The following is an 18,944-nucleotide window of genomic DNA, read 5'->3' as shown; positions in this document are numbered from 1 at the left end:
CTGAAGGCTCCCATAGTGGGCTGATAATAGTATTTTTCTGTTTGGTTTTGGTCAAAATTGTAGTCTAGCAGGTTGCAGAGTACACTTAGCTGTTTGATTGTTGAGATAGTTGTTGAGGAGAAAGGTGTTAACAGCATTCTTATCTATTATTTTCAGTGAGAAGCATTCTGATTAAACTGGACTGAGTGTGGGAGGGCTAAGAGTGTGCCCACAATGGATAACTGCGATGAGGAGGTAAACAGATTGTATTTACATCTTTGAACTTAAGCCAAATACAGATGTCCTATTGAATGGGATAATGGATTGGTTCATTACATATTTAATTTAAATGTATTGTTCTCAATTACCAAGGACTTCTATGATGCACCAGATACCCTCCTTGACCAATACAGTGAGCAAGGAAAGAACACTCTACCAGCACCACAGTCTGACTGTATGTGTAAATGTCAATAACCAATCCGATTTACAGCTAAATATAATGCAATATGGAGACACTGAGATGTACCTCTTTTCTCCTGTGACAGATGTTCCTCCATCAACAGAAGTAACAGTTCTCAGTGCTGGCCAGAAGACTGTTACTCTTGGCTTTTCACTCACTGACAACTCAGTTGGGCATAAACTGCAATTAGATTACTCCTACGTACAGAGAAGCAGTTTGACCACAGAGGACTCCAGCACCGTGACGGTTGAAGGACTGAATCCTGGGACCGAGTATACTTTCAGCATCGTAAGGATTGCAGATAATGGAAATCAAAGCAAAGCAACCTCGCTAACTGTCTTCACAGGTACATTTTTAAGAAAGAAAATCTGTACTAAAAATATCAGGATGGCCATCAGGCACTTCCTATGATGACATATGCTCACAATTTATGTTATAAAGGTTGATTTTAGCCATATTAAATATTTGACATGAAAATATGTGGTTTTTACTTTTACCACACCTCTTCGCAATCAAACAGTACATTAAAGTACAGACAAACATCAACAGAACTTGAATTTTTCGCATTGAAACTATCATATTGTTTCCACAGAGCCCAGCCCTCCTGAGCAGATTACAGTCGATCAGGTCACCATTGATTCACTGTCTCTGCATTGGGACATCCCTGCTGGTGAAGTGGAGAGCTACATTGTGACTTGTCGCAGTGAAGAAGACACTGTGCAAGAGTTAACAACCTCCGCAAACAACCTGACTCTCATGAAACTGAAGCCAGGGGTGTGTTACTCTCTCCAGGTTTCTACAAAACTTAGGAATGGAAGACTAAGCAAGCCGGCTGTAACATCTGCCTGCACAAGTAAGTAAATTTTTTTAAATATATTTTATATATTTCAAATAAAGTTAGACTTCAGGGCAATATTTACAATTAACATTTTTAAATCAGTAACCCACAAAGTTTTTCCCTGGGACAATGTGGGCTTGTAAAGATATTGATTTGTTGTCATTTTATTCAGGATCACTGCAATACACATAGGTCCAAAACATCACCTGGTGGTTCAATTTCAATGGCATGTACTAACAATGTAACAATCAGGGCTTTAGTTGTACTGTTAAATAAAGAGTGAGTAAATCCTGACCATTGGTTAGCCCCCCCCCCCTTTTTTTTTAAACAATGTAGCCCATTTTAAATATTATACACTGTACTATCAGTGTGGAATTTAATAGACAGATATCTGACTGAAAAAAAGTGGTAAATGGTAAATGTACTATGACTATACTTGTATGGCGCTTTTCTAGTCTTACTGACCACTCAAAGCGCTTCAACACTACATCTCACATTCACCCATTCACACACACATTCATACACTGATGGCCGAGGCTACCTTACAAGGTGCCAAATGCTACACAGTAATCATTCACACACACTCACACTCCAATGACGCAGCATCTGGAGCAATTTGGGGTTCAGTATCTTGCCCAAGGATACTTCGACATGTTGCCCGGAGGAGCTGGGGATCGACCTGCTGACCTTCCGATTAGAGGACGACCTGCTCTACCTCTGAGCCATAGCCATAGTGAAATTATACATTTCTTAAGGGGAAAATTGGACCTTTAAACTGGATCCTCTATTCCCATAGTTTTGTTTTTTAGTTAACAGCAAAGACAGCAATGTCGAGAAAGAGCACTGCAGCTGGCAGGCGTTCTGCAATGTAAATTTTTGAGAACTGAGATTGGTTAGGGTAAGGGTAAGAATATCAGGCTAAGCCTATCAGAGGCAGAGAAAGGCAGAGGAGGGTAGGTCATTCCTTCTTCATCCTTAGAAAAAAAATGGCCTAATTTACAAATGCTTGTTTTTTGCAACTGATATTCTTGCTCAAAGCAAAGTATCGTTCTCAAATCTCATAAGAAGGGACTTGTTTAATTGGATGAATTCAATTAAAGATTTATTGTTCAATGTTTTCATGTCTACAGAGACACAACTACAAAACTTATTGGAGGATCTGGGGTTGGAGCGACACTTCAAAGAGAAGCTATCCCTGAGCACAGTCCTTGAGATTGATGAGAAGACCATTACTGATGAGCCTGCCAAGTGGCATGCAGATCTTCCATGGTATTTTCTTAAGAAACTGATGATGGTTAATGTGACAGCTAGAGATGTGAAATGTACATCTGCATGTGAGTCAAACTGTGATGATACACTGTTGAATGCAGAGTTAGATTTTGATGATCTGATCAACGGCACAAATTCAGGTGACATGCTGAACTGCCTTGATATAATCACCGCTCTCTTTCTGTGTTCTGATGGTTTTTTACAACAAGAAATGGCCCTCAAAATGTCTTTGTGCCAGTTTTCTGTGCCCCTGTTGCTTCCAAATTGTGACACACAGCAGTGCACACTCATGCTTTGGGGTATGAGAGACATCCTTAAAAAGTACAGACCTCTGTCACTCTCTGAGTCCAAGGGCTTCATTGAAAACAGAATTGTTCTTTCTGAACTTCCAATGATATCTTTTGTGAGACTGGGTGAATGCTCCTTGTCCAAGTCAGAGATCCTCAATAAGCTGCTGAGCAATTCTTGGCAGTACCATGATACCTTTGTTCACAGAAACATGAAGTGTGGTGAAAGTCCAAGGAAAATATCCAATGGATTGGTTGAAATTACTTGGTACCTTCCATGTGGGAACAAAAACATGGATATTTTCAGTGAGCCAGTAGCTGTGGCTAACCTTCGTGGGGACATTGCATCATTTGAAACACAATTTTCTTTTATGTGTCAAACATCTGCAGCAGTTTTTGTGTTCTTTGACACTTTGGACTCTGAGTGCGAGCTGCTTACCAACCAACACCACAAGGCACAGATCTTCTTGGTGGGTAACTATCAATGCAAACACTTTAGTTTAGATGCTGTAAAAAAGGTAGCTACCAAATTGGGCTTGACTACCAGCAACATCCTTTTAAAGATAAAGCAGATGAATGACGCTGACTTCGTCAAAAAAATGCAGAAAAATGTCAGCGATGTAGTTGAGAACACAAAAATGAAAATGAGAATCGACCAGATGGCTGATGTTGCCCATGAGCTGGGAATCCAGGTTGATGAAGACTCTGCAGAGTGCCAGGCTGCCAAGAAAAATGCAAATGCTTTAAGTGAAGAAATTCAAGACATCCTTAAATACTTGGACACTCAGCTACCCTTGCAAGGTGAAATATGGAAAGAACTGACTCGCTTAGAGAAGGAACAATTTCGTCTTCGAAATGTGGGGTCTGAAAACATAGAAAAATACAAAAGTGATCTTCAGGTACAGAAAACAAAACTTCGAAAAAAGCAGAACTCTCATGACATGTCAAATGCAATGACATGTTTTATCAACGCAATATCAAGCCCTGGAATAGAGAGGCGCTATTTCCTGAAATGGATGCGAATTAACCTTGATAACGTGTCTCGAGAAAAACTGTCTGGCCTCCGAGAACAGTACAAAAAGAAATGTCAAAATTCTGAAAACAAAGTGGAGATCAAAGACATTGACAAACAGCTTTCCAACAGCTCGCTGGGGACTGAACACTTCTTCCGTGAAATGGGTCAGATCTACGAAGCCTCACTGTCCCTCCCAGAAACACATCCATCACGTCAGCAGTTACAACATCTGCCCAAACTATGTGCAGAATTGTTACTTGATGGATTCCCCCTTGAGCTTGTAGATGGAGATGCATCCAACATACCTCTCACATGGGTGAGTGACGTCCTCTCTCAGCTCAATGACTTGGTGTCTCCTAAGAGCAAGATACTGGTGGTCACAGTTCTTGGAGTTCAGAGCACAGGAAAGTCTACTCTCCTCAACACCATGTTTGGAGTGCAGTTTGCAGTCAGCAGCGGCCGATGCACTCGAGGTGCCTTCATGTTGCTCATCAGAATCAATGAAGATGTTAAAAACAAACTCAACTGTGACTTCATGGTGATCATTGACACTGAGGGCTTGAAGTCACCAGAGCTCGCACAACTGGACAATAGCCACGAGCACGACAATGAGCTTGCAACACTTGTTGTGGGGCTGAGTGATATCACCATCATCAATATTGCAATGGAGAATTCCACAGAAATGAAGGACATCCTGCAAATAGTTGTGCATGCTTTCCTCAGGATGAAAGAGGTGGGCAAAAAGCCCAAATGTCAGTTTGTTCACCAGAATGTGTCGGATGTTTCAGCCCACGAGAAGAACTTACGAGACAGGAAACTGCTCTTGCAACAGTTAAATGAGATGACCCAGGCAGCAGCCAAAATGGAGAAGAAAGAGGAGATCTTGAGTTTCACTGATGTGATGGAGTACAATCCAGACACTGGAAACTGGTACATTCCTGGACTCTGGAATGGAAACCCACCAATGGCACCAGTCAATGCAGGGTACAGTGAAGCTGTATATGAGCTCAAGAAAAATGTTATCCAGAGTTTGGGACATTGTGAGTCATCTGCTAATAATATCTTGGAGTTTACAGAGTGGATGAAAAGCCTGTGGAATTCAGTAAAGCGTGAAAACTTCATCTTCAGCTTCAGAAACAGCCTGGTGGCTGATGCATACATGAGGCTGTGCACAGAATTCAACAAATGGGAATGGGAATTCAGAAAAGAAATGTACACATGGGTTACAAAAGCTGAGACAAGAATTTCCAATTTTGGCACAGTGGTTGTGAAATTTGGGATTTCTGACATGAGAGAACTTGTCACTCATTTGAAAAGTGAAGCTCACATTGTAGTGTCTAAATGGGAGACAAAGATTCTTGACAATTTGAAGCAGTACTTTAACCAAACAGAGGGTCATGTCTATCTAGTTGAAGGGTACAGAGAAGACTTTGCAAACAGTGCAAAGAGCCTTCGACGAGAAATGGAGAGCTCTGTGTTTAATCAACTCACAGCAGCAGCTGACATCAGACAGGGAATGACAGAACTTGATAGAATCAAGGAGAACCACACAAAAGAAATAGGGGAGAGAGTGTGTGCGCTGATTGAAGAATGTCGTGGAAAAAATGTTGAGATGACAGACAAAGAATTGGACAAAGAATTTGATAAGATGTGGAATAAAATGGTAAAGGAACTCTCCTTTTCTAAGCAAAAGCCTGCAGATATCATTGGAAGGGTGGACCATTACCTACGAGAAAATCTAAGGCGTAAGGGGAGTCATGTGTGTCAGTTATTAAGTAAAAAAAGCCTGAAAGATTGTGGACTGGATCCTTTCAAATATACACCAGACTTTATCCTCAACCAGTTAAAAAAGACAGTCAATAAGTGGTTCAACACTAAAGATCATATAGAGGCTGTACAAGAAATTGCTGATGGTATCATAGCAGATTGCAAACAGTTTGTGACCGTAAAAATACAAGGAAAAAGCAATTACCACGACACCTACATCCAGGAGATCCTACACATGATTGACGAGAAGCTGCAAAACAAACAGGATGTTAAGACAGAGATTGAGTTTGAAGTTTCTCTGAAACAGCACATCTGTGGAATTGCAGCCAGACAGTTTCAGAAAATGCATGAAGACTTCATACATGAGAATGATCCCTACAGATGTCTGAATGAAAACAAAGAAAAGTTCCGTGCTAATTTTAAAGACGTGTTTCATGAACGAGACCAATGCCAGAAAAAGGCAGAAGAATTCACAGAACGCTGCTTGAAGCCTGCAGTGGAAGACTTTGTCAACCGTTCCTTGGGTCCTGATATCATCGGAGAAATGATGACAAGCCAGCAGTTCAGCACTCGAATGTTCTTTCAGCATTCAATTTTACTGGATTTGCTCTCAAAAGATAACTTTGAAAAGTATTTGAGCTACATTGGCTCATATGAGGATTATGTCAAGAAATGGATCCTTGAACAAATAGTGAAACGGTTCTCCAAAGGCTCTATGATGTCTGAGCTTGAGGATAGACATGTACAGTCATGTATCAGGAGCATTTACAATGCTATCAACAAAGCTAAAACAAAACAGAGTGGCAGCCTGAAGACATTTGTTGAAGATGTCTGCAAGGAACTTGGTGATAAACTGGTCATTTCCCAGGATGCTTTTGGTGCTTTCAAGATCCTGAACTATGCTGACCAGGAACAGTTTGCTCACTGGCTCACTGAGCATGTGATGGACATGAGAGAACCTCTTAAAAAGAAGTTAAAAGAAACAAACCTCCAAATGAAACTAAAAAAACTGCATGTGAATCCTCAGAACGAGCTTTTCATCAGACTGACTGGATGTGATAAACAGTGTCCATTCTGTACAGCACCTTGTGAGGCAGGAGGATTTGCCCACACTCAACACTGGACGTCACTTCATCGGCCACAGGTTTTCAGTAAAGTCAAGTTGCTTGGGACGTGTGGCACTGACATATGCTCTTCCTCTGTGTGCAGTGATGGTTATTTTTGCTGTGATGCCACAAATGGTACTTGGCACCCATATAAGCGTTACAGAGAAATTTTCCCAGACTGGACAATTGCTCCAGATCCAAGCCTTCATGCATCAGACTACTGGAAATACGTAATGGCAAGGTTCCACACTAAGTTTGCAGAAGCATATAATGCAAATTTCTCAGGAATACCCGAAACTTGGAAATGTATCACATGTCAGCAGGCAGAAAAAAGCCTCAAAGAATGGTTCAATATCAGGTGAAAGATTACAGGCTTTGTGATGGAGATGCACATCCTGCTGCTATAAGTTTACTGTCCTTCTATGAATATTTAGATTTTACTTTTTTATATGATGAGGAAGTGGAGCAAAAATGGTCACATGATGTAGCCTATAAAAGATGAAAAGGTTGAAGATAATGTCAATACACATTTAAGTCACCACAGTGGCTTACAACAGGAAAATTAAAGAAAACCACTGCAACCTGTGCTCACCTAAGATCACATGTTTAATAAAAGTAATATGCTTCAGTTGTTGTTTATGCTGATAAAGATACTTTTGTTTTTAAATCAGTGCATACGTTTGGAGCACATTCTATATATTTATGGTTTAATTATTTGAATTTTATACTTTTTGTGTGCTAGATGAATGTCATATAATTATCACTGAAATGATGTAAAAATGTGATTTTGATCTTCTATTGATCATTTTTGTTTCTGTGAAGAATCTAGTTTCAAATATTAGTATTAGCATGAATCTCTTTATGAGTATCAGTGGGGAATTGCCATCCATGTAATAAAAGCTGTAAATGAGTGCTGCCGTAAAATCATCTATCTTTCATTTTTCTCTATTATAAAAATGATCTAAGTACATGTTTTGTGTTTGGTGTCATGTATTTGAACCTTTTACAATTCCTGGCTGTTACACTTTATGAATAATACTCCATGAATAATGAACATGAATGATAAAAACATTTGTTTGTCCACATTGGAGTAAAGTGCCCCAGGTTGCCCACTCTTGTACTAAACTATCAATTTGGAACTTTGATTAATAATCACAACAATAACGATAACAAGAATTACCATATCAGCTGTAAAGATTGAAGGTTTTGAGTTTTTCTTACAACTATAGTTGGTGCTTCCTTCACTCTTATCAAATAATAAACAGACGTGAAATATGATTCCAGCCCTATTCCAAAATAGCTGGGATGCTGTGTCAAGCATAAAAACTGAATGCAATGATTTGCAAATCTTTTTAAGGTGAAGTATGTACCCATGCTTCTTAAAATACTGCCAAATAAAATCTTTTGACCCATTGCCACACCCTGACAAGACAAATGAGTTCTGTATTACGTGAAACTAGATAAGCATGTACTGTTTCTGGGAATCAAATGAGAGAGTTCACCTGGTATAATAAAAACGTGGTTGCAAAGTTCAAGTACTTTATTGACATTTGCACCACCACTAGACTGCAGTAATCATTGCTAAAAAGGCTCCCTCCAACAGTTCTTATACAAATATGCATAAAAAGGGAGTGTTGGCACTGTAAACATTTAGTAAACCTTTACATGAGCAACTCTATTGTGACCCGCAAGGGGCCTCGATAGGTAGATAGTTGGATCTACTGTTCTCAATCTCAACTAATGTCAAAGTAAAGAATCTGTAAAGTCTTTATTGTGGATCAATGTTTGAAATATTATATAAAACACAAAACTATAACTAAATCTTAGTTACAATAGTTGTGTTTGTAGTTGTGTATTTGTCAATCATTGTAAAGCAGGTTCCAATCAAACTGTAACATTTTTGAATTTAGATTATCCTTCAACAAAACTAATGTTTCAGCTGCACCTCAGTTTAGTTTATTAATATGACCTAAGAAAGTGCAGGTCATTTATAGCAATCACAAAATTTTACAAATCCTTTGGATTTGGAAAATTGGATTGATTTGGATTTTTATGGACTTTAACATCCTGGCCCTTTATATTTATCTTAAGACTGGTACATTCAAGTAATTATAAACTCAGTTTATCATATCAGTCAAATTTATTGAAAGGCAGATTGCACTTTCTTATCTTTCTGTGTCACAAATTTTATTGTTCATGAGTTCATGTTCTGTGTAAAGTGCTTTATCAGTCACACTAGGGTAAGGCATGAGGTGGGAACCCAATAAAAGAGAAAGTGGCCATTGTCTCTTACACCCTAAAGCTATGCATCATCTTACCTATAGATCTGTAGTCACATGCTTAAAATGCTCCTGTTTATTTTAGCCCTTAACTAGCTTCGATTTTCTAAAACTCTTCTTTTTACACTTCAGACTGCTGCAGTTCTTTTAAGATGTTGGAATAAATGAGACACTTTTGTTGTAAACTGTCTTTAAATGTCCTTGCTTGCTGAATTGCCTCGCTGGCTTATTTTATGTTCATTCTGTCTGTTTCCAGTTGAGACACTCTGTGTTCCCAATGCCCTTATTGTAAAGCACTTTGTACTGCACTTCTTTTGAGAAGGGTGCTATGTACATAATAATAATAATAATAATTATATATATATATATATATATATATATATATATATATATATATATATATATATATATATATATATGCAAAAGTATACAGTCTAACTTGATGTTAAAGGCCAAATTCATGTGTTCTGTATAGGCTAGTGGCGGCAGGCTGGACAAGGAAGTTAGTTTATTATTTTTATTATTATTGTTTTTATTATATAATATTTTTATTTTTTTATTATATATATATATATATATATATATATATATATATATATATATATATATATATATATATATATATATATAATAAAAACAATAATAATAAAAATAATAAACTAACTTCCTTGTCCAGCCTGCCGCCACTAGCCTATACAGAACACATGAATTTGGCCTTTAACATCAAGTTAGACTGTATACTTTTGCATTATTCTATTATGCATAAATACTTTTGGAATAAACATGCTTCCTTTTTAATGTTGCACAAAATTTAATGATTCTGCCAACCTCTAATTTTTCCAAAATCTCTTAACCTTTACTATTGATATGGTGATTTTGGCTGTAGTTATTGTTTTAATTATTTATCAAAATTCCACATTGATAGTTTGGAATATTCATATAATTTTTTTCTTTTTCTTTCATTAATTATTTCTGAAAGTCATTTTAATAGTTTGAACAATAAGATACTATAATATCAAAGTGTTAGACAAATTAGAATGTTGAATCCACCCTTCCTACTGCAACCTCTTTAACGGCTCTGATTTACTGGAAACCAGATGATCATTTACCATTTCTCGGAATCAGAAGTGAAAGTAACTTCACTGGGGAGGATAAAAGGAAACGCCTGCCTTCTGTGTAAAGTGCAGGTTGCAGGCTGAGAGCTACTGCAGGTTGTTGCATTGTAAGAGAGGTGCTCAACTGACAAACCCTCAGACAAAAAAATAGGACGGTATTTTTACCATGGATAAACATCTCCGACAAAGGTAGGCAGCGATTTATGTGTCAAGGATTTTTTCCCCTCTTTTAAAGTCCTAAAGATGTAAGCTTTTCATGAAACAGATGTATAATTCAGCATATTCTTTCTATCTTTTAAGGCTCCTATAGTGTGCTGATTACAGTATTTGTTCCATATTGTAGTCTAGTAGGTTGCAAAGTACACCGAGTTATGTGATTTTTGATACAGACAGTTTTAACAGGGTTAATTTCTTTTTAATTTCAGTAAAAAGCAGTTTGAATAATCTGGATAAAGTGTGGGATGGCTGAGGGTGTGCCCACAATGGATAGCTCAGATGAGGAGGTAAACAGCTCTTTTTAACATTTTCAGCTGAAATAAGAGTAAAATTACTGACCAAATACATGTTGTCCTTTCAGCAACTAAATGATATTACAAATTAATTAATTTCTCCTCTGAACTGTGTGCATGTTTTTTTTTTTTTTTTTAAATAACCAAGGAGTTCTACGACGCATACGATTCTCCTGAGTCATACAATGAGGAAGGACAGAGCGCTCCATCAATGCCACAGTCTGACTGTATGAGTGACCGTCAATAACCAATCTGATTACAGCTAAATATAATGCAATATGGAGACACTGAGATGTACCTCTTTTCTCTTGTGACAGATGTTCCTCCACCAGGAGAAGTAACAGTTCTCAGTGCTGGCCAGGAGACTGTTACTCTTGGCTTTTCACTCACTGACATCTCAGTGAGGAATAAACTGCAATTAGATTATTCCTGTGGTACACAGACAGGCAGTTTGACCACAGAGGACTCCAGCACTGTGACGGTTGAAGGACTGAATCCTGGGACCGAGTATACTTTCAGCATCGTAAGGATTGCAGAGAATGGAAATCGAAGCAAAGCAACCTTGTTATCTGTCTTCACAGGTAAATCTGAGGAACAAATCAGTGAAAATGTGTTGTCTGAATGGTCTATGGGTTTATAACCCCCTAATGTATTTCTTACACTGAGGTTTTTCTCAATTTGTTATAAAGGTTATGTTCGGACTGAAGATAACAACACCTGTTTAACTTGGCAGTAAAACTTCACTTTAAGATACTGACAAACACTGACTAAACTTGAATTCCAAAGTACAAGTGAAACTATTATATTGTTTCCACAGAGCCCAGCCCTCCTGTGCAGATCACAGTCCATCAGGTCAGCACTGAGTCACTGTCTCTGTGTTGGGACACCCCTGCTGGTGAAGTGGAGAGCTACATAGTGACTTGTTACAGTGAGGAAGACGAGGAACAAGTTTTGACAACGGACACAAACAACCTGACCCTCAGCAGTCTGAAGCCAGGGGTGTGTTACTCTCTCCAGGTTACTGCACGATTTAAGAACGGAAGACTAAACAGGCCAGCTGTAACATCTACCCGCACAAGTAAGTAAAATAAAATAAAATAAATCAGATTTTAAAGATAAAACCATATACTTTGGAGCAATATAGACATTGCTAACACATTTCAGCACAAATTCCCCAAAGAAGAATCAAATAAAAAAGAAATTTGAGCTAAAACAACACAGATAATTATACTCAAAATAAAATGTGTTGCCATGCTTCACAGCAAACCAAGCTACAGTAGCTGTTACCTGCCTCTTCTAGCTAACATAAGCACAATTACTGTTGTTGAGTGTGAATTAATGCAAGTTACAGGATGCTCAAATAATACGCCAGCGGCCGTAGATGTGCAAGTAATGCCACACAAAACTTTTTTATCACACTCGGTGTGAACACAGCATCACAACTTCCAAGTTTGAAGTTGGGTAACAGACAGTTAGTAGGCCGCAGGCCCATCACTGAGCTACCTACGACTGAACATGTAGCAAATAACAATGGTGGACAGCGAAGAAGACTCACTAGGTGGTAGGGGATGGTCACCTAGCTGGACATGGTTCTATGTTACAGTCATGCCATATGGTCTTATGGTCAAATTCAGTTGCAAGTTGGAGAAAATCATTTAAAAAACTTTTTTCTAATCAACAACAATTTCATTTTTTTGCCCCTTCTGAACCCAATTATGATACTAATAAACCTGTTTACCTGTGAAGTGTCCATAACTGGTTATTTTTGAGAGCTTCCAGCTTCTCAGTCTTCTGTTGCCCCTGTCCTAACTTTTGTGGAACGTGTTGTAGCCTTTAAATTGACAGATCATTGCATTTTGTTTTAATTTAGGTTTTAAACAGTGTCACAACTTTTTCGAAGTTGGGGTTGTAAAATGTTTTATTTAATTTGTTGCATGCTTTAGCATATTAAAATAAATAAATATGGGTTTAATATTATTTGTTTTCATGTTTACAGAGACACACCTACAGAGCCTTTTGAAGGATCTGGGGCTGGAGTACGACGACAAAAAGAAGCTATCCCTGAGCACAGTCCTTCAGATTGACGAGAATACCATTACTGATGAACCTGCCAAGCAAAATTCTGATCCTCTGAGCTTTTTTCTGAAGAAACTAATGATGGTTAATGTAACAGCCAGGAATATGAAATGTACATCTGCATGTGAGTCAAACTCTATTGATCAGTCAGTGAATACAGAGTTAGATCTTGATAATCTGGTCAACACCACAAATTCAGGTGACATGTTAAACTCCCTTGATATAATCACCGCTCTCTTTCTGTGTTCTGATGGTTTTGTACAGCAGGAAATGTCCCTGAAAATGTCTATGTGCCAGTTTTCTGTGCCTCTGTTGCTTCCAAATTGTGACACAGGACAGTGCACACTCATGCTTTGGGCAATGAGAGACATCGTTAAAAAGTACAGACCTCGGTCGCTATTAGAATCCAAGGGCTTCATCGAAGACAGAATTGTTGTCTCTGAACTTCCAATGATATCTTTTGTGAGACTGGGTGAATGCTCCCTGTCCAAGTCAGAGATCCTCAATAAGCTGCTGAGCAATTCTCAGCAGTACCATGATACCTTTGTTCACAGAAACATGGAGTGTGGTGACAGTCCAAGAAGAATATCCAATGGATTGGTTGAAATTACTTGGTACCTTCCATGTGGGAACAAAAACATGGATATTTTCAGTGAGCCTGTAGCTGTGGCTAACCTTCGGGGGGACATTGCATCATTTGAAACACAATTTTCTTTTTTGTGTCAGACATCGGCAGCGGTTTTTGTGTTCTTTGACACTTTGGACTCTGAGTGCGAGCTGCTTACCAACCAACACCACAAGGCACAGATCTTCTTGGTGGGTAACCATCAAAGCAAAAATTTCAGTTTAGATGCTGTAAAAAAGGTAGCTACCAAGTTGGGTTTGAACAACAGCAACATCCTTTTGAAGACCAAGCAGATAAATGATGCTGACTTTGTCAAAAATTTGAGGAAAAATGTCAGCAATGTAGTTGAGATCTCAAGTACGAAGATGCAAATTGAGCAGATGGCTGATGTTGCCCATGAGCTGGGAATCCAGGTTGATGAAGACTCTGCAGAGTGTCAGACTGCTAAGAAAAATGCAGATGCTTTAAGTGAAGAAATTCAAGACATCCTTAAATACAAGGACACTCAGCTACCCTTGCAAGGTGAAATATGGAAAGAACTGACTCGCTTAGAGAAGGAACAATTTCGTCTTCGAAATGTGGGGTCTGAAAACATAGAAAAATACAAAAGTGATCTTGAGGTACAGAAAACAAAACTTCGAAAAAAGCAGAACTCTCATGACATGTCAAATGCAATGACATGTTTTATCAACGCAATATCAAGCCCTGGAATAGAGAGGTGCTATTTCCTGAAATGGATGCGAATGAACCTTGATAACCTGTCTCGAGAAAAACTGTCTGGCCTCCGAGAACAATACAAAAAGAAATGTAAAAATTCTGAAAACAAAGCGGAGATCAAAGAAATCGACAAACAACTTTCCAACAGCTCGCTGGGGACTGAACACTTCTTCCGTGAAATGGGTCAGATCTACGAAGCCTCACTGTCCCTCCCAGAAACACATCCATCACGTCAGCAGTTACAACATCTGCCCAAACTATGTGCAGAATTGTTACTTGATGGATTCCCTCTTGAGCTTGTAGATGGAGATGCATCCAACATACCTCTCAAATGGGTGAGTGACGTCCTCTCTCAGCTCAATGACTTGGTGTCTCCTAAGAGCAAGATACTGGTGGTCACAGTTCTTGGAGTTCAGAGCACAGGAAAGTCTACTCTCCTCAACACCATGTTTGGAGTGCAGTTTGCAGTCAGCAGCGGCCGATGCACTCGAGGTGCCTTCATGTTGCTCATCAGAATCAATGAAGATGTTAAGAACAAACTCAACTGTGACTTCATGGTGATCATTGACACTGAGGGCTTGAAGTCACCAGAGCTCGCACAACTGGACAATAGCCACGAGCACGACAATGAGCTTGCAACACTTGTTGTGGGGCTGAGTGATATCACCATCATCAATATTGCAATGGAGAATTCCACAGAAATGAAGGACATCCTGCAAATAGTTGTGCATGCTTTCCTCAGGATGACAGAGGTGGGCAAACAGCCCAAATGTCAGTTTGTCCATCAGAATGTGTCGGATGTTTCAGCCCACGAGAAGAACTTAAGAGACAGGAAACTGCTCTTGCAACAGTTAAATGAGATGACCCAGGCAGCAGCCAAAATGGAGAAGAAAGAGGAGAACAAGACTTTCACAGATGTGATGGAGTACAATCCAGACACTGGGAACTGGTACATTCCTGGACTCTGGAATGGAAACCCACCAATGGCACCAGTCAATGCAGGGTACAGCGAAGCTGTATATGAGCTCAAGAAAAATGTTATCCAGAGTTTGGGACGTTGTGACTCATCTGCTAATAATATCTTGGAGTTTACAGAGTGGATGAAAAACCTGTGGAATGCAATAAAGCATGAAAACTTCATCTTCAGCTTCAGAAACAGCCTGGTGGCTGATGCATACATGAGGCTGTGCACAGAATTCAACAAATGGGAATGGGAATTCAAAAAAGCAATGTACACATGGGTTACAAATGCTGAAACAAGAATTAAAAACTTCGGCAATTTTGCTGTGGAATCTGATACATCTGACATGAAAGAATTTCTTAATCGTTTGAAAACTGAAGCATGCACAGAGCTTTCTAAATGGGAGACAAAGATTCTTGAAAATTTGAAGCAGTACTTTAAACAAACAGAGGGTCATGTCTATCTAGTTGAAGGATACAGAGAAGACTTTGCAAACAGTGCAAAGAGCCTTCGACGAGAAATGGAGAGCTCTGTGTTTAATCAACTCACAGCAGCAGCTGACATCAGACAGGGAATGACAGAACTTGATAGAATCAAGGAGAACCACACAAAAGAAATAGGGGAGAGAGTGTGTGCGCTGATTGAAGAATATCGTAGAAAAAATGTTGAGATGACAGACAAAGAGTTGGACAAAGAATTTGATAAGATGTGGAATAAAATGGTAAAGGAACTCTCCTTTTCTAAGCAAAAGCCTGCAGATATCATTGGAAGGGTGGACCATTACCTACGAGAAAATCTAAGGCGTAAGGGGAGTCATGTGTGTCAGTTATTAAGTAAAAAAAGCCTGAAAGATTGTGGACTGGATCCTTTCAAATATACAGCAGATGGTATCATCAACCAGTTAAAAAACACATTTAAGAAGTGGTTCAACATTGAAGATCATATAAAGGCTGTACAACAAATTGCTGATGGTATCATAGCAGATTGCAAACAGTTTGTGACCTTAAAAATACAAGGAAAAAGCAATTACCACGACACCTACATCCAGGAGATCCTACACATGATTGACGAGAAGCTGCAAAACAAACAGGATGTTAAGACAGAGATTGAGTTTGAAGTTTCTCTGAAACAGCACATCTGTGGAATTGCAGCCAGACAGTTTCAGAAAATGCATGAAGACTTCATACATGAGAATGATCCCTACAGATGTCTGAATGAAAACAAAGCTCAGTTTCGTTCAGATTTTAAAGATGTGTTCCAGGAGAAAGACCAATGCCAGAAGAAGGCAGAAGAATTCACAAACCGCTACTTGAAGCCTGCAGTGGAAGACTTTGTCAACCGTTCCTTGGGTCCTGATATCACTGGTGAAATGATGACAAGCCAGCAGTTCAGCACTCGAATATACCTTCAGTATACAATATTGCTGGATTTGCTCAAAAAAGATGAGTTTGAAAAGTATTTGAGCTACATTGGCTCATATGAGTTTTATGTTAAGAGGTGGATCCTCAACCAAATCGTAGAAAGATTCTCCAAAGGGTCTACGATGTCTGAGCTTGAGGATAAACATGTTCAGTCATGTATCAGGAGCATTAACAATGCTATCAACAAAGCTAAAACAAAACAGAGTGGCAACCTGAAGACATTTGTTGAAGATGTATGCAAGGAACTTGGTGATAAACTGGTCATTTCCCAGGATGCTTCTGGTGCTTTCATGATCCTGAACAATGCCGACCAGGAACAGTTTGCTGACTGGCTCACTGAACGTGTGACGGACATGGCAGAAGCTCTTAAAAAGAAGTTTAACAAAACAGACTTCAAAACAAAACTGTACAAACTTCATGTGAATCCTCAGAACGAGCTTTTCACCAAACTGATTGGATGTGGTAAACAGTGTCCATTCTGTAAAGCACCTTGTGAGGCAGGAGGACAAGCACATACTGAGCACTGGACTTCACTACATCGGCCAGATGGCCTGGGTGCATACAGGTGGAGCGGGTCAGAAAAACTTGCCATTGACATATGCACTTCCTCTGTGATCAGTGACGTTTGTTTTCGCTGCAGTGCTACAAAGGGTGAATCACACCCCTTTAAGCGTTACAGAGAAATTTTCAAAGACTGGAAAATTGTTCCAGATGCAAGCCTCCAGGCATCGGACTACTGGAAATATGTAATGGGAAGATACAACGATAAGTTTGCCAAAGAATACACAGCAAACCCGGCGGAAATCCCTGCCGCCTGGAAAAGTATCACACCACAGCAAGCTGAGGCAAGCATCAAAGAGTCCTTTAACATCAAGTGAGAGACTATAGGATTTGTGCTCTCAGAAAAGCACATTTTCATCATAAAGACCGATTATCCTCACATGGATATTTGGATCCTACTTGTTCTATAGAATATAGAAGAAAATTTCATGTGGTAACACGGTGTCCAAAGACAACAAGGCTGAAGATATTGTTGGTACACAGTCATATTTCTACCACTATGACTTGCAAAAATTAAAGATCAGAAAATCAATTAGTGCTCATTTTTACCTGAGATCACATTAAACATGTTTAATTTAAGTAATATAATTTAATTTCATGTTTACGTTGATGGGGACACTCTAAAATACTTTTTGATACGTTAAGTTCGCGTATGTATTAGGAACACATTAAGCATTCTAATTTTTGTTGCCAGTTTGATTAAATCAGAGTTTGAATTTATGATTTTATGTGACGGATGCATGTCATTATATTGTCACTGAAAAGATCTGTATATGTAATGTTTGATCTTTTAATGATTGTTTTTGTTTCCTTAAAGTTTTTTACATTTCATTTTCTGTTTTTAAAACAGTCTGTATGCCTGTTCAAATACAGAAAAATGTTTTTTTTGTGAAGTAAGATATATGGATGTATGAAATGTGATTCTTTACTAAAAGTTAGTATTTATTTGTTTTTGTTTCTCTGAAGTACCTGATGCTAAATATGTACATTTTCAGAGACCATAAACTCTAAATGTCAACATGCAGACAAAAATTTATTATTATTCTTTATATCTAACTGAGTGTCATATGTGATTTTCCTGACTCAAAATGTGTAATGTCTGTGTTTCTATTCAAATTAAGTACCTGGTTCTGTATGTATACATGTTTTGGATTGTTTTTACGTGAATTGAATATGTTTTTTTTGTTTGTGTCTGTGAGGTATCAAACACATCATATTTCTATTTTTTAATCAATCAAAAGATAAGGTGGTATTGTCAACATGTCCACGTCACAGAGTTTGCTTTAATCAAGATGTTTTTTTGTGTTTTTTTCAGAATTTAGAATTCTTTTTTGTGAAGTGTGTGATGTAAATATTTCCTTTTTCCTGTTTTTAAAATACCTTTCAGTTTTCATGTGGTATTGTCGTTAAAAGGACAATTTTTTTGATCAAGCACGATGTGACTGTTTTCTCAAAAGTTTTTTTTTGTTGTTTTGTTTTGTTTCTGAGATATGCCTGATGCAAAACTTTTTTTCCATTTTCAGTAAAGCTGAAATGTCAATGTATGAGCAAAGCATAAATGTTTTCTTTCTTATCTCATTGAGTATAACATGTTATTTTCTTAATTTGAATTATTTCTTTGTTTTTTTTTTCACTCAAGCTTCTGGTATCAAATAGATACTATTTTTTCTTTTACATTTTTGTGAAGCATCTGATGCCACATATTTACATTTTTTTAATCAGTTGAAATGTAATAAACTAATGAACTCAGCATTTTTGTCAACATGTATACAAGACAGAAAGTTTGATGAGAGCAAATGATTTCTGATCCTTTTTTTTAACTCAGAATTTGGATTCCTTTTTTTTTGTTTCTACTATGTAAATAAATTGAGACATTTTCATTTTAAGAAATTAAAATTTAATTCATTGAATATTTGCAACTTCTGTTCCCTAATTCAATAAAGAGACAAAACTGTCAGA

The 18,944-nt window shown here is 38.2% G+C and overlaps 2 protein-coding genes across 4 annotated transcripts in view; both read left to right on the top strand.

Moving 5' to 3' along the window:
* LOC148185626 (interferon-induced very large GTPase 1-like) overlaps nt 1–7,691 on the top strand; it is a 32,504-nt gene extending 24,813 nt beyond the window's left edge. For both annotated transcript variants that reach the window (XM_088073298.1, XM_088073297.1), the window contains exons 2-6: nt 157–234; nt 352–433; nt 525–785; nt 1,032–1,292; nt 2,408–7,691. In XM_088073298.1, coding sequence (XP_087929424.1) covers nt 214–234; nt 352–433; nt 525–785; nt 1,032–1,292; nt 2,408–7,083 — 5,301 coding nt within the window. In that variant the 5' untranslated portion in view covers nt 157–213 and the 3' untranslated portion in view covers nt 7,084–7,691. The remainder of the gene's footprint in view (nt 1–156; nt 235–351; nt 434–524; nt 786–1,031; nt 1,293–2,407) is intronic.
* On the top strand, nt 157–18,942 carry LOC121940348 (interferon-induced very large GTPase 1-like). 2 transcript variants are annotated; one of them, XM_088073296.1, is made up of 6 exons: nt 157–234; nt 10,541–10,618; nt 10,773–10,851; nt 10,942–11,205; nt 11,442–11,702; nt 12,621–18,942. In XM_088073296.1, the coding sequence occupies exons 2-6, from the start codon at nt 10,577–10,579 to the stop codon at nt 17,300–17,302; spliced, it is 5,328 nt and encodes a 1,775-aa protein (XP_087929422.1). In that variant the 5' UTR covers nt 157–234; nt 10,541–10,576; the 3' UTR covers nt 17,303–18,942. The 2 variants fall into 2 exon arrangements, with proteins under 2 accessions (XP_087929422.1, XP_087929421.1); XM_088073295.1 differs by lacking the exon at nt 157–234 and adding an exon at nt 10,050–10,304.
* The last annotated feature ends 2 nt before the right edge of the window (nt 18,943–18,944 follow it).

This window comes from Plectropomus leopardus, chromosome 23 (genome assembly GCF_026936395.1).
Source record: "Plectropomus leopardus strain MGB_pleo_1.0 chromosome 23, ASM2693639v1, whole genome shotgun sequence".
Classification (NCBI taxonomy): Eukaryota; Metazoa; Chordata; class Actinopteri; order Perciformes; family Serranidae; genus Plectropomus; species Plectropomus leopardus.
Note: the sequence above shows the minus strand (reverse complement) of the source record. Positions and strands in the feature narration are given on the sequence as shown.